The sequence below is a fragment of the Coregonus lavaretus genome, assembly GCF_964263955.1.
Source record: "Coregonus lavaretus genome assembly, contig: HAP1_SCAFFOLD_3447, whole genome shotgun sequence".
Classification (NCBI taxonomy): Eukaryota; Metazoa; Chordata; class Actinopteri; order Salmoniformes; family Salmonidae; genus Coregonus; species Coregonus lavaretus.
The window spans coordinates 5,001-17,500 of NW_028159174.1; the positions used below are offsets into that span (position 1 = coordinate 5,001).

The window sequence follows — 12,500 nt, forward strand, 5'->3', positions numbered from 1 at the left end:
GACTTTCTGCGCTTCTTGCCGCCTTTCCCTGCGGTCTTGGTGACGGCTTTCTTGGAGCCCTTCTTGGGCGCTGACTTTGCTGGCTCGGGCATGATGATGTCTCGTTGCTTCTCAGAAACGAATGAGGGGGTGAAGGGCGCTTACCCGTCTTATGAAGAGGAAGCTAAGCAAAGTCAGCGGCCGTAGACACTCCCCTGCTTGCTCCCTCCCTCCCTCCCTCCCTCCCTCCTCTCTATAGTCTATGCTCTGTGACCGATGGGGAATTGTGTGTTTCAAAAGGGGGGCTTTAATAGGTGTCCAAATGGCACGATTGTTGTGCCAAATAATGCTGGTGATAAAATTGCCCACTTTGGCACCGTCAGACATAGGGCTCCCATTTTGGACTGTGTGTGTGTGTGTGCGCGCAGTCCCCCTCTTTTCGAGCCACGTCTACCGACTCGTGGTGGCTTTATGTTGTCCAAATTCCACTATTGCTTGACCCAAAATAATAACGTTCTTACACTTTGCCACTGTCAGATATAGGCCTCCCTCTGTGCGCTAAAAGTGGACGGGACATTAGAATCCTCTAATTAATACTCCCTGTCCACTCGAAGTGGCTCATACTTTCTTACTAAATTGCATACTAAACATTTGTTGTTATATATAACACTACATGGAATGGGCCCATTTTAAGCGGATGTGGGTGGCTCTTAAAAGAGCCTTTGGGTTCGAGTCGGGGTGTTGAGGTTCCGAAGAGAGTGGGTTTAACCGCCGAAACCGTACAGGGTGCGTCCCTGACGTTTCAGAGCGTAGACCACGTCCATGGCTGTAACGGTCTTCCTCTTGGCGTGTTCGGTGTAGGTGACTGCGTCACGGATCACGTTCTCCAGGAACACCTTCAGGACACCGCGGGTCTCCTCGTAGATCAGACCGGAAATACGCTTCACGCCGCCGCGGCGAGCCAGACGGCGGATAGCGGGTTTGGTGATTCCCTGGATGTTATCGCGGAGAACTTTGCGGTGACGCTTGGCGCCTCCTTTTCCGAGTCCCTTGCCGCCTTTGCCTCTTCCGGACATGGTGTGTTCGCTAGTTGAGTTCAAGTGAATGAATGACTTCAGCGCCGGTGCGCGGTGCGCTATTATCTGCGTTTGGTCGACCTGATTGAGGCCGGCGGCACAGAAAGCGCGCCTCTGTTATATGTTCGGAGGCGTTGCAAAGGGGAGGGCGCTCGTTCTAGGGGACTAGGGAGGAGCGATTTCAAAGATGACGTGAAAGCAACTAACGTGCGCGGGAAACATACTCAAATACTGATATAGGCTATGTGGAACACAAGGCCAAACTGTGACAACTGGGAGATCAGCTAGTACACTGTGTCCCTCTCCTCATATTGTTGTTGTTGTTGTTGTTGTTGTTGTTGTTGTTGCACCTGATTCTACTCATTGAGGACTTGGTAATTTAGGTGACAGGTTGTTCAATCAGCTGTGGCTGTCCAGGCCTACAAGAAAAATGGGTCCTGTTGGGGGTAGGCTACTCTACCGCTGGAGTTGGGAAACACTGAAATGGAAGGGGGACACGCAGTGAGCAAAACTCCTAACCACATAAAAACACAGACACTTGAGATCATTAAGAGCTATAAGGAGTCCATCAACTACCTGGTCAGTCAAGTCATATAGGGGGGGATTTCATGGCCACCTGCTGGAGCAGAAGTCATGTTTGCCAACACTGGCCTTAAAATCATTAGGAGCTATAAGGAGTCCATCAACTAACTGGTCAGTCAAGTCATATAGGGAGGGATGTCATGGCCACCTGCTGGAGCACAAGTAATGTTTGCCAACACTGGCCTTAAAATCATTAGGAGCTATAAGGAATAAATCAACTCATCATTCAAGTCATATAGGGAGGGATCTTAGCACCACCTGCTGGATCAGAAGTACCCTTCACCGTAGGCACAAGAGAGCCATCATCTCTCAACCGGTGCAATTTCCATACGTATGTGGTAATAAAACAAACAACGACAGCTCCTCATATAGGCAGTGGTTTCACACATTTTTCTCCAAGACGTTCATAGATGACCAGCAGGGTCAAATAATAAGCACAGTGGTTGTAGAGGTTGCAACAGGTCAGTCAGTACATCAGGAGTAAATGTCACTTGTTGTTAGTGTTGTAGTTCCTATTTCTACGGTGTTGCCTACCTGCAGCAATCAGGATTTACCTGCAGTGTTGATTGCAATTCCGTAATTTGTCAACTCATGATAACAGATGTTTTGCAAACCGTTGATGTTTAAATGAATGGATTCCCGGTGTCCGGATACCTTTTCTCTTAAGGGATGTGATTGAGTGAAATCCAAAGTAAGTTGGTCTAAATACATAATAGGATGAATCATTCAGGTAAAATAACACAATGTCTATTTGAGTCGAATCAACGTAATATAATCCTTTTTACGTCTCTATCATCTTTACTCAATGTATTGGACCACATCAACTCAACTTACTCAAGCTTATCTACTCATAAAAACAAGCAAAAAGATCTACTCAACAATATGACGTGTGCTTTTGTTGACTGTAATAGCTTGAGTACATTCCACAAAGTCATTTTTTACAGTGTATCTAAAGACACGTTTGTTGTGGTGATGCACTTTTTCTTTGACGTTGAACTTGCATTGAACAGACAAATCCATTTCGTTACAACCCTTTTGTAGTATGACTTAGGAATATTTGTTGATGATCCTAATGTCTATGCGTGAATAGTGATTGGTTGTTGGTGAAATATTGCTGAGAACCCATCGTTCTATATCGTGGAGCTCCGCCCCATAGGGGAGCTATGCTCCTAGTGGTTTACCCTCTGCCCTAAGGCAGAACAGCCTGAAGCAAATTTATGCACACACCTACAGCCAATAGGAGTACAGGTGTCCCTATATAAGGAACCCCGTTCCCTCAATCTGCCTCCCATTATCTTCAGCGACTGGACTAGAGAAGAAGCCTAGAAGACTCAGGAAGATTTCGACGTTGATATCCAGCCATCAACGTCTTCCTAAATGAGCGCACCAACATATCCACCCCCAAAGGCCCTTTTCAGGGCCCTCTGTCGATGTACTTCCATGGCCGTTGCGGACCCCCACGACCTATGTTTCGTGTGCTTGGGACCGCAGCACGCCAAGGATGGTCTCGACATCCCTCCTAATTGCGCCTCCTGCGCCCTCCTTCCTGTGAAGGAGAGGAAGCAGCGCTGGGCGTTTTTTAGAGAGGACGTCCCTCTGGATGATGCCCTGTCCACACTCGCCTCCGCTTCGGAGATATCTGGGGACAGTGCAGAATCAGAGGATGACAAGGAGGGCGCCGAGAGGGATGTTCCAGTGGGACAATCCCATACTCTGGCACCTGCCTTCAAGACCCCCTCTCTATCAGAGAGCGTGAGGTCTGAGGGATCCTTGTGCGATGATGACATGGGCTCTGTTAGGTCAGAAGCCCTGTCCTTCGCAGCAGCCTCTCTGCGTTCCGACTTTCCGGGACTCATTGAGAAGGCGACCAAGCGACTGGAGATTGCGCTGCCCCCAGCTCCCCTCCCTATGGAGGTGGATCTGATGGAGGGCGGCCCTTACTCTAAACCAAGGAGAGCAGCTGAGCCAATGGCTCCAGCCTTGCCCTCCCTTGGTAAATATGTCGAGGGCTCGTGGGGGACACCCCTGGCGGCGCGTTCGCCGGCCAGGGCGTACACCCCATTCACCAGAGTGAACGGATACGAGTGGGCAGCTAGGGGAATCCCCAGGCTCGAAGGCGCCATGACGGCGTTCTTAGTGCCGGGTTCGAGTCCCTGGGCCGCCTCCAAGAAGGCCACTCTGCCGGCGCAGAAGGATAGGTTCACAGCCACTTTGGCTGAGAAATCCTTCACGCTGGGAGCCCAGAGCGTAGCGGCGGCAAACAACATCGCCATCCTCGCGGCCTCCCTATCCCGTCTTACGACAGGAAGGTCTGAGTTGACCAGTGAGGAGGTGGAGGAGGCCTCCAGGATTTCTGGAGCCATTCTCCACCTGACACAGGCGGTAGCCATCTGTGCGGGCAGGACCATGGCCACTTCGGTGGTCATGGAGAGACACCTCTGGCTGTCTATGACAGCTATGAAGGAGACTGATAGAGCTTCATTGCTCAACGCCCCCGTCTCCAGCGAAGGGCTATTTGGCCTCGCTGTGAAAGACGCCACGGAACGAATCGCCAAGCTGGACGAGGAGAGGAGGCATCTGGCTAAGCATCTGCCGCTGGCGATGAAAGCCAGCAGAGCCCCGACAGTTCCGTCCACCTCAAACGCCCCCAGCAGAGCAGGGAGGCGACGGGCCAGGCGACAGGCGCCCACCGAAGGCGGCAAGAGAGCGGGTTCGGCCCCTCCAGCAGCAGCGGTGGCAGCAGCGGTTCCGCCGACCGGAGAGGTTGTCACAAAGCCGGCCTGGCAGCACCGAAAGGCATCCCAGAAGAGACGGCACTTGTGACGAGGCGAGGGGGCGAGAACGGGAGATGGCCCGGCGTACGACGCTCAAGAGCCTACTGTTCCCCCCCACCCCACTGTTCAGGGCGTGGAGGGCGTTTTGTTTTATGTGAATAAAGAGCGGAGTCTCACTGACATTGTCAATGAAAGACATTTATTCCATAAGGTACAGAACACTTCACGTTCTATGGTATTCCCCCACCATCCTGAGTGTAGCTCAACCCACATAGAGTGCGTTGCTGAGCGCGCTCAGGAGAGGAAAAGGGAAGAGGTAGCAAGGCGCAGCCTTAGCTCACCTAATAAGGATCTCTTACTACAGACTCCTAGGAGCTCTGTAGTGAAGGTCTCACATAGCAGGCAGCTGCCTATGTCCCAATGTGACATGAAGGCGCAGCCGCTAGCCGGGAAGAACGCCTTGCTGCAGGCTAATGCCTCAGCCGGCGCAGTTCAGACCCGTGCGGCGTTCACGGAGAGCGGGAATACCAGAGTTACAAGTGTAACCAAGGTATGGACGCCTCCGGTCTATCATGAACGTATCAATGCCCATGGCTCTGAGCGCAGCCCACCACTCACTGAGTGTGTTGTAGAGCAGACGCATGAGACCAGTAAAGAGGTATTATGGCACCACCGTGTGGTACCAGTCAGAGAGCACACCTTTCAGACTCAGATGAGTGCTGTAATGGATGGGTCTCAGGGCAAGCGGCAGTCTCAGTCAGACAATGACGTGATGATGCAATCGCTATTCGGGGAGAGCGCGCCGGCTCAGGTTAATGCCTCAGCCAGCGCAGTTCAGAACCGTGCTGCGTTCACGGAGGGCCGGATTACTGGAGTTACAGGCGTAACTAACGTATCGAGGCCTCCGACTCACACAGAACCAGCTGATGTTTCCTCTCCCTTTCGAGGGGGGCCCACCCTGGGCTATTCCACCAACTCAGTGCTGGGGAATAGCGGCGGCGAGGGCCATAGAGGAATACAGGTCCTTCCTACTGGATGTACCACAGCTTCGTGCACGCCCGCTCTCTCTGCATTGCTGGCAGTGGCGACGAAGCTGTACCCTCTCACGCTGGCTAGAACAGACGTTAGAGAAGGGTTATGCCCTCCAATTCCGCCGGACCCCACCCCCGTTTCGGGGAGTGGTGGAAACGGTGATGAAAACGCCGGACAAAGTAGCCGCTCTGATGTCAGAGATCACGGAACTTTTGGCGAAGGAGGCGGTCACAGTAGTTCCCCGAGAGCAGAGGAACAAAGGGCTCTATTCGCCTTATTTCCTAGTGCCCAAAAAGACGGGGGGAGTGAGGCCGATTTTGGATTTACGCATTCTAAACGAAAGCATAACCAAACGGCCCTTCCGAATGCTGACGACAAAACGTCTACTGGAATGTGTCCAGAAGGGAGACTTTTGTACAAGCATAGACCTAAAGGACGCGTACTTTCATGTGCCGATTCAATCTCGCCACAGAAAGTTTCTGCGGTTCGCCTTTCAAGGGGTGGCGTACGAGTTCACGAGGATGCCGTTTGGGTACGCCCTGGCACCTCGAACTTTTTCCAAATGTGTGGAGGCGGCATTGGAACCGCTGCGTCGTCAAGGGATAAGGATACTAGCCTACCTAGACGACCTGCTGGTTCTCGCCCCGTCAGCAGAGCTGGCGTTCATGCACACGACACAGACAGTGATTCATCTCACGCGTCTGGGGTTCGCTGTGAATTGGAAAAAGAGCGCACCCTGGCCCAGTCATCAGATAGTCTACCTGGGACTACAGCTAGACTCTGTAATGATGAGGGCGCGAATTTCGGACCCTCGAAGGGCAGCATTGGTACTAGCCCTGAGGAAGTGTCGTCCGAATCACACAGTAACGGCGCTATCGATCATGTCACTTTTGGGTCTCATGTCGGCAGCCCACTCTGTGGTACCGCTGGGGCTTCTGCACATGCGCAGAACACAGCGGTGGTTCGCCCAACTAAGACTAGACCCAGTGCGTCAACGTCATCGGTTGGTGGTGGTTCCTCTCTCGCTAAGAGCAGACCTGGACTATTGGAGGAACCCGTGCGTTCTCACGCACGGAGTCCCGATGGGCAAGGTGTCATCCTACATTCCAGTGTATACAGATGCCTGTCTGACTGGATGGGGAGGGACATGTCAGTCTCAAGCGATAGGTGGTGCATGGCCTCAATCAGGTCGGCACATAAACCTCTTGGAGTTGGAAACGGTTCGACTGGTTCTGAACCACTTTGCGTCTACCCTTCGGGGTCGCGATGTGTTGGTTTGGTCAGACAACCGGACCACAGTAGCTCACATAAATCGCCAGGGAGGGGTCAGGTCTCCTGCCCTCCACAGGGCGGCAGAGGAATTGTGGCTGTGGGCTCACAAGCACCTTCGCTCGTTGAGAGCAGCGCACATTCCGGGCTACTTGAACGTAGGGGCAGATCTCATGTCAAGAGGGGGTCCTCGAGACGACGAGTGGTGTCTGCACCCAGACATTGTTCTCCAAATTTGGAAACAATTCGGGAGAGCCGAGGTGGATCTGTTCGCGTCACGTGTGAACGCGCAGTGTCCCCTATGGTTCTCCCTGAGACAACAGGACGAGCCGCCATTGGGAAGAGACGCGTTCGCGCACTGCCCGTGGCCGAAAGTTCTCCTGTATGCATTCCCTCCGCTGTCTTGCATTCTCCCACTGCTAGCCAGGGTGAGATCAGAGGAGCTAACAGTGATACTGATAGCGCCCGATCGCCCGGGGGCTCCGTGGTTTGCAGAGATGAGTCAGATGTTGATTGTGCCACCTTGGACAATTCCACATCGACGAGACGCGTTGAGCCAGGCGGGAGGCTCGATAGGGCAGTGGCCCATAATCGGTCAACCACTGAGGGCTTGGTTCCTGAACGGGACAGGTTGAAGCGCCGTGGGTTATCTGATGCAGTGATCAGAACCATACAGAGCGCTAGGGCCAGTTCCACTTCCAGGATGTACACGAGCAGATGGAATGTTTTCTCACAGTGGTGTAACACACAGGACGTAGACCCCATGAGCTGTCAGGTAGAGAGTGTGCTCTCATTCCTGCAGTTTATGTTTGATAAGCAGAAATCGCCCTCCACCATTCGAGTGTTTGCAGCGGCAATTTCAGCTGGTCATGAAGGGTTTAACGGGAAAAACCTGTTTAGTCATCCATTAGTGAAACGTTTTTTATTGGGAACGCGACGGCTTAGGCCAATGCCTAGAGCTACGCTGCCCCGATGGGATTTGGCTTTGGTTCTCGAAGCGCTATGTAAGTCGCCGTTCGAGCCATTGAATCAAATACCCCTCAAAATGCTGTCTATCAAGACGGCGCTGTTGCTCGCCTTGACTACCGCTAAGCGGGTCAGTGATTTGAGTGCACTGTCGACGAGACCCGACTGCCTTGCCATTAATGGCGATTTGAGCAGAGCGGTGTTACGTCCCAACCCGGCATTTGTGCCGAAGGTTATTAACAGTGCATATAGATCACAGACCGTGGAATTGTGGGCTTTTTATCCCCCTCCCCATGGGGAGAGGAGTGAGAAAAAGCTGCATTGTCTGTGCCCAGTACGCGCTTTGGCGTGTTACGTTGAGCGCACAGCAGCGATTAGGTCATCGCCTCAGCTGTTTGTGTGTCACGGTGCGGCTGCATTGGGTAGACCACTTTCAAAACAGCGATTGTCTCATTGGCTTTGTGAAGGCATTGAGACGGCGTACGAGGCGGCGGGGCAACAACCGCCTCAGGGTATTAAAGCGCATTCCACTCGTGGAGTAGCAGCTTCTACTGCCCTCTTCAGAGGTACAGAGGTAGTGGATATTTGTAGAGCGGCGTCTTGGTCGACACCGTCTCCTTTTATTCGTTTCTATCTGTTGGATATGTCTTCTAACTCTTTGGCTCGATCTGTACTCAGCGTGGCTGAAGGGAGATCTTGAGAAAGAAACAGAGAAAGAAAGCAGGATTGTGACCATGTTCATAAATCCGCTTTTGTTAGAAGTAACATATTTGGATGGACATGTTTTCCAACTCTTTAACTCGGTCGGCTTTCAGCAGAGCTGAAAGGCGATTTTGAGATGAAGGGAGTAGACAAAGCAGGACCTTGGACAGGTTCCAATCAGGTCCGCTTTGGTGAAGAAAACTTGTCATGGTATCAAGAATATTGAGGCACGGCTATCTGCTAGTACAGATTAGCATGGCTTCTATTCTGATGATCTGCCCAATAGCCATTGCCATTGTCATTGAGCTAGATGGGGCGGGTCCATAACCGATGACGCGGTATATTGTGACGCCCTAATGGGTTTCTTAGTTGCAGTACTGCGGGAATTGGTTGCAGCCATTGCTGGGCTTGACCTTTTTTCATTTTTTAATGGAAAGTGTTAGGCTCGGCAGGGAGTACATTTTGGAGCGTTTCGCTCCGCCTTAAACCACTAGGAGCATAGCTCCCCTATGGGGCGGAGCTCCACGATATAGAACGATTAGTTACCGGAGTGTAACTCCAGTTCTATGAGTGGAGCGGAGCCCCATAGGACTTAAGGCCCTACCGACCCTCTCTAGTCTCGCTGAAGATAATATCTCGGGAGGCAGATTGAGGGAACGGGGTTCCTTATATAGGGACACCTGTACTCCTATTGGCTGTAGGTGTGTGCATAAATTTGCTTCAGGCTGTTCTGCCTTAGGGCAGAGGGTAAACCACTAGGAGCATAGCTCCCCTATGGGGCTCCGCTCCACTCATAGAACTGGAGTTACACTCCGGTAACTAATCGTTTCCTGGCCTTTTTTCACTATTGAGCAATTTTGAAACATTTGTTTTGCTATTGGATTCATAATGGTGACCTGGGACAAGTAATTAGTGAAACCAGAGTTCAGCAGTTGCCATTAAAGCGATCCAACCAAGTCATCCTAATAGGCTAGTATTAGCCTAAAGCAGGGTTTCCCAAACTCGGGCCACGTTTTGGGAGTTTTTGCCCTAGCACTACACAGCTGATTCAAATAATCAACTCATCATCATCAAGTTGGGAGTATTAGAATCAGTTGTGGAGTGCTAGGGCAAAACGCAAAACGCGCACCCCTTGTGGACCCCAGGACCGCGTTTGGGAAACGCTGGCCTAAAGAGCAAATGCTGAAAGGGAATCACCATGAGGTGCAGTACCCACATTTAACCACAAGATGGCCTCCGTGCTCCACTGTAAAGTTTGGGCCTCTGCATGAGTCTCTCAGCAGCACTGCAACATGGGACTTTCAAAGTAAGTTGGCATGCAATGTTTTTTCTGGACTGCATGCAAGGCTATTATTACACACAACTAATAGTGTCAATTATTCATCTGAACACAATTCTTGTTACTATTCGGCCTATATTATCACTCGTTTCTTTTTCCCCTCCTTTGTAAAGCATTTTACTGTGTTACTATATAGTTCAAAGGAAGTGGATGATGCCAGATGGTTGTGTATATACACACACAAACATTGAAGCTAGACTTCAGGCAACTAAAAAGGTGCAATACGTAGCTTTTAGACGTGTTAGTGAACAACATACATGGTGGCTAATGTAGAGGTGCGTGTATACATGGAACAATTGTGCCTTTTTGATGGAAATATGGAGGTGGCTCTTAAAAGAGCCTTTGGGGGATATTCGAGTTCAGGTCATCCTCATTTATGCGCGCTCTCCGCGAATACGGCGGGCCAGCTGGATGTCCTTGGGCATGATGGTCACCCGCTTGGCGTGGATGGCGCACAGGTTGGTGTCCTCGAACAGGCCGACCAGGTAAGCCTCGCTAGCCTCCTGTAGGGCCATCACGGCGGAGCTCTGGAAGCGCAGGTCGGTCTTGAAGTCCTGGGCGATTTCTCGCACCAGGCGCTGGAAGGGCAGCTTGCGGATGAGTAGCTCAGTGGACTTCTGGTAACGACGGATCTCTCTCAGAGCCACGGTGCCGGGCCTGTAACGGTGAGGCTTCTTCACACCGCCGGTGGCCGGGGCACTCTTGCGAGCAGCCTTAGTGGCGAGCTGCTTCCTGGGGGCTTTGCCACCGGTGGATTTGCGAGCGGTTTGCTTGGTTCTGGCCATGGCGCTGCTCTGACAGTCGGGAGTATAGCCTCGAAATGCCTATGTGAAGTTTATAAAGCCGGCAGTGGCGCCTGCTGATTGGACACCATCTCCCCACCACCCCGATTGGCCCGTTTCGCAGGCCTTTCCTTTCCTCCGTTGGCCATTGGACGGGAGGCCCGGCCTCTCCAAAACTCAAACTCCCGGTGCGCGCGCAATAGGACGCCGCCGGCCCTTTACGCGCAATAGGACGCCGCCGGCCCTTTATGCGCAATAGGACGCCGCCGGCCCTTTACGCGCAATAATAGTCGCCAAAGTCAAGAGTGACATCTTATAGGCACGTATCATCTAATGCTAGCCTGCTATGGCAAATGAGACCAAGTAGGTGTTGTTGTTCATGCAAGGCCTCATGTGGGCACAGAATGTCGAAATAGTTGTGTATACACCCACTCAATGTATTGCGGTCATAGAAAGGTACTTTGCGCTTTTGGAGAGCTAGGTGGTTGGCTCTTAAAAGAGCCTTTGGGGGTTGAGTAGTCAAGTTGAAGTCGCAGTAGCGAATTTACTTGGCTTTGACTGCCTTCTCGGTCTTCTTGGGGAGTAGGACTGCCTGGATGTTGGGCAGCACACCACCCTGAGCGATGGTCACACCGCCGAGCAGTTTGTTCAGCTCCTCGTCGTTACGGACGGCCAGTTGCAGGTGACGGGGGATGATACGAGTCTTCTTGTTGTCACGGGCAGCGTTGCCGGCCAACTCCAGGATCTCAGCAGTCAGGTACTCGAGTACGGCGGCCAGGTAGACTGGTGCGCCAGCGCCCACACGCTCGGCGTAGTTGCCTTTGCGCAGCAGCCTGTGCACACGGCCCACGGGGAACTGGAGGCCAGCACGGGATGAACGGGTCTTTGCCTTCGCCCTGGCCTTGCCTCCGGTTTTGCCTCTTCCGCTCATATTGGTAGCTTGAGAAAGTCACAGAAAGTCTGAATGAGCCGCTCGCCACTTCGAGAGCCGTACATATACCTCGCCACAAGAGGCAACGATTGGCCACCGGGCCGGTGTGGCCTTATCCAATTGGAGCGAGGGACAGACAGATGGACAGACAGACAGCCCTAAGCCGGTTCCCACCCACAGGCAGCGAGTGAGAGGCTACTTTGTTTCCCTCCGACTTTGTTACTTTGTGTCATTTCGCGTGAGCGCCAAAATGTCCGAAATGACATCCACACATTATTTCTCTCCAAATGGGAAACAAACAGCTGGTGAGGGTGCACTCTTGAGTTTGAAATCGAAGCCACTATAGTATTGTTATTGTTATTACATGGCACTTGTAACACATCACAGCAGCCTGCCTCTGAACGGGAATAGCCCAGTGGCTCATATATAAAAATGGTTGGTGAGGGTGCACTCGTGAGTTTCAATTCGAAGCCACTATAGTATTGTTATTGTTATTACATGGCACTTGTAACACATCACAGCAGCCTGCCTCTGAACGGGAATAGCCCAGTGGCTCATATATAAAAATGGCTGGTGAGGGTGCACTCGTGAGGTCGAATTTCTGAGCCATTTTGGCCCTCTATTATATGCCTCTCCCTTCGCACACACCCAGAGTGGGACAATGTTGTGTGCGTAAAAGTAGCCTAGTGTGCGTAATTTCTTTTCCACGACAGGTAGTACATGGAAATCAATGCGCTTTCTATGGAAAGAGGTGGGTGGCTCTTAAAAGAGCCTTTTGTGGTACAACATGTGTCGAGTAGAACACTGTTTGTAATAGGTTTACTTCTTCTTGGGGGCTGCCTTCTTGGCCTTGGCTGCCTTGGGCTTGGCGGCTTTGGGCTTGGCTGCCTTTGTAGCCTTCTTGGGGCTCTTGGCTGCCTTCTTGGCCGCTGCGGCGGGCTTCTTCACCTTCTTGGGGCTCTTGGCGGCCTTTTTGGGTGTAGCGGGCTTCTTGGCCTTCTTGGGGGACTTCTTTGCGGCGACGGCCTTCTTGGCTGCTACCTTCTTGGGCTTCTTCGCCGCGGCGGG

The 12,500-nt window shown here is 52.1% G+C and overlaps 3 protein-coding genes across 3 annotated transcripts in view; all 3 read right to left on the reverse strand.

Moving 5' to 3' along the window:
* LOC311123202 (histone H2B-like) overlaps nucleotides 1-29 on the reverse strand; it is a gene marked incomplete at both ends in the record, with an annotated part of 312 nt that extends 283 nt beyond the window's left edge. Inside the window, one exon of the mRNA XM_084197464.1 lies at nucleotides 1-29. This exon is cut by the window's left edge and continues 283 nt beyond it. Within this exon, the coding sequence (XP_084053590.1) occupies nucleotides 1-29 (29 nt within the window).
* A 714-nt stretch (nucleotides 30-743) lies between these two features.
* LOC311123205 (histone H4) lies at nucleotides 744-1,055 on the reverse strand (the record flags this gene model as incomplete). Its single annotated transcript, XM_084197467.1, has 1 exon — nucleotides 744-1,055. One exon carries the CDS (start codon nucleotides 1,053-1,055, stop codon nucleotides 744-746), a length of 312 nt encoding a protein of 103 aa, XP_084053593.1.
* An 11,196-nt stretch (nucleotides 1,056-12,251) lies between these two features.
* LOC311123199 (histone H1-like) overlaps nucleotides 12,252-12,500 on the reverse strand; it is a gene marked incomplete at both ends in the record, with an annotated part of 624 nt that continues 375 nt past the window's right edge. The window contains one exon of the mRNA XM_084197461.1: nucleotides 12,252-12,500. This exon is cut by the window's right edge and continues 375 nt beyond it. Within this exon, the coding sequence (XP_084053587.1) occupies nucleotides 12,252-12,500 (249 nt within the window).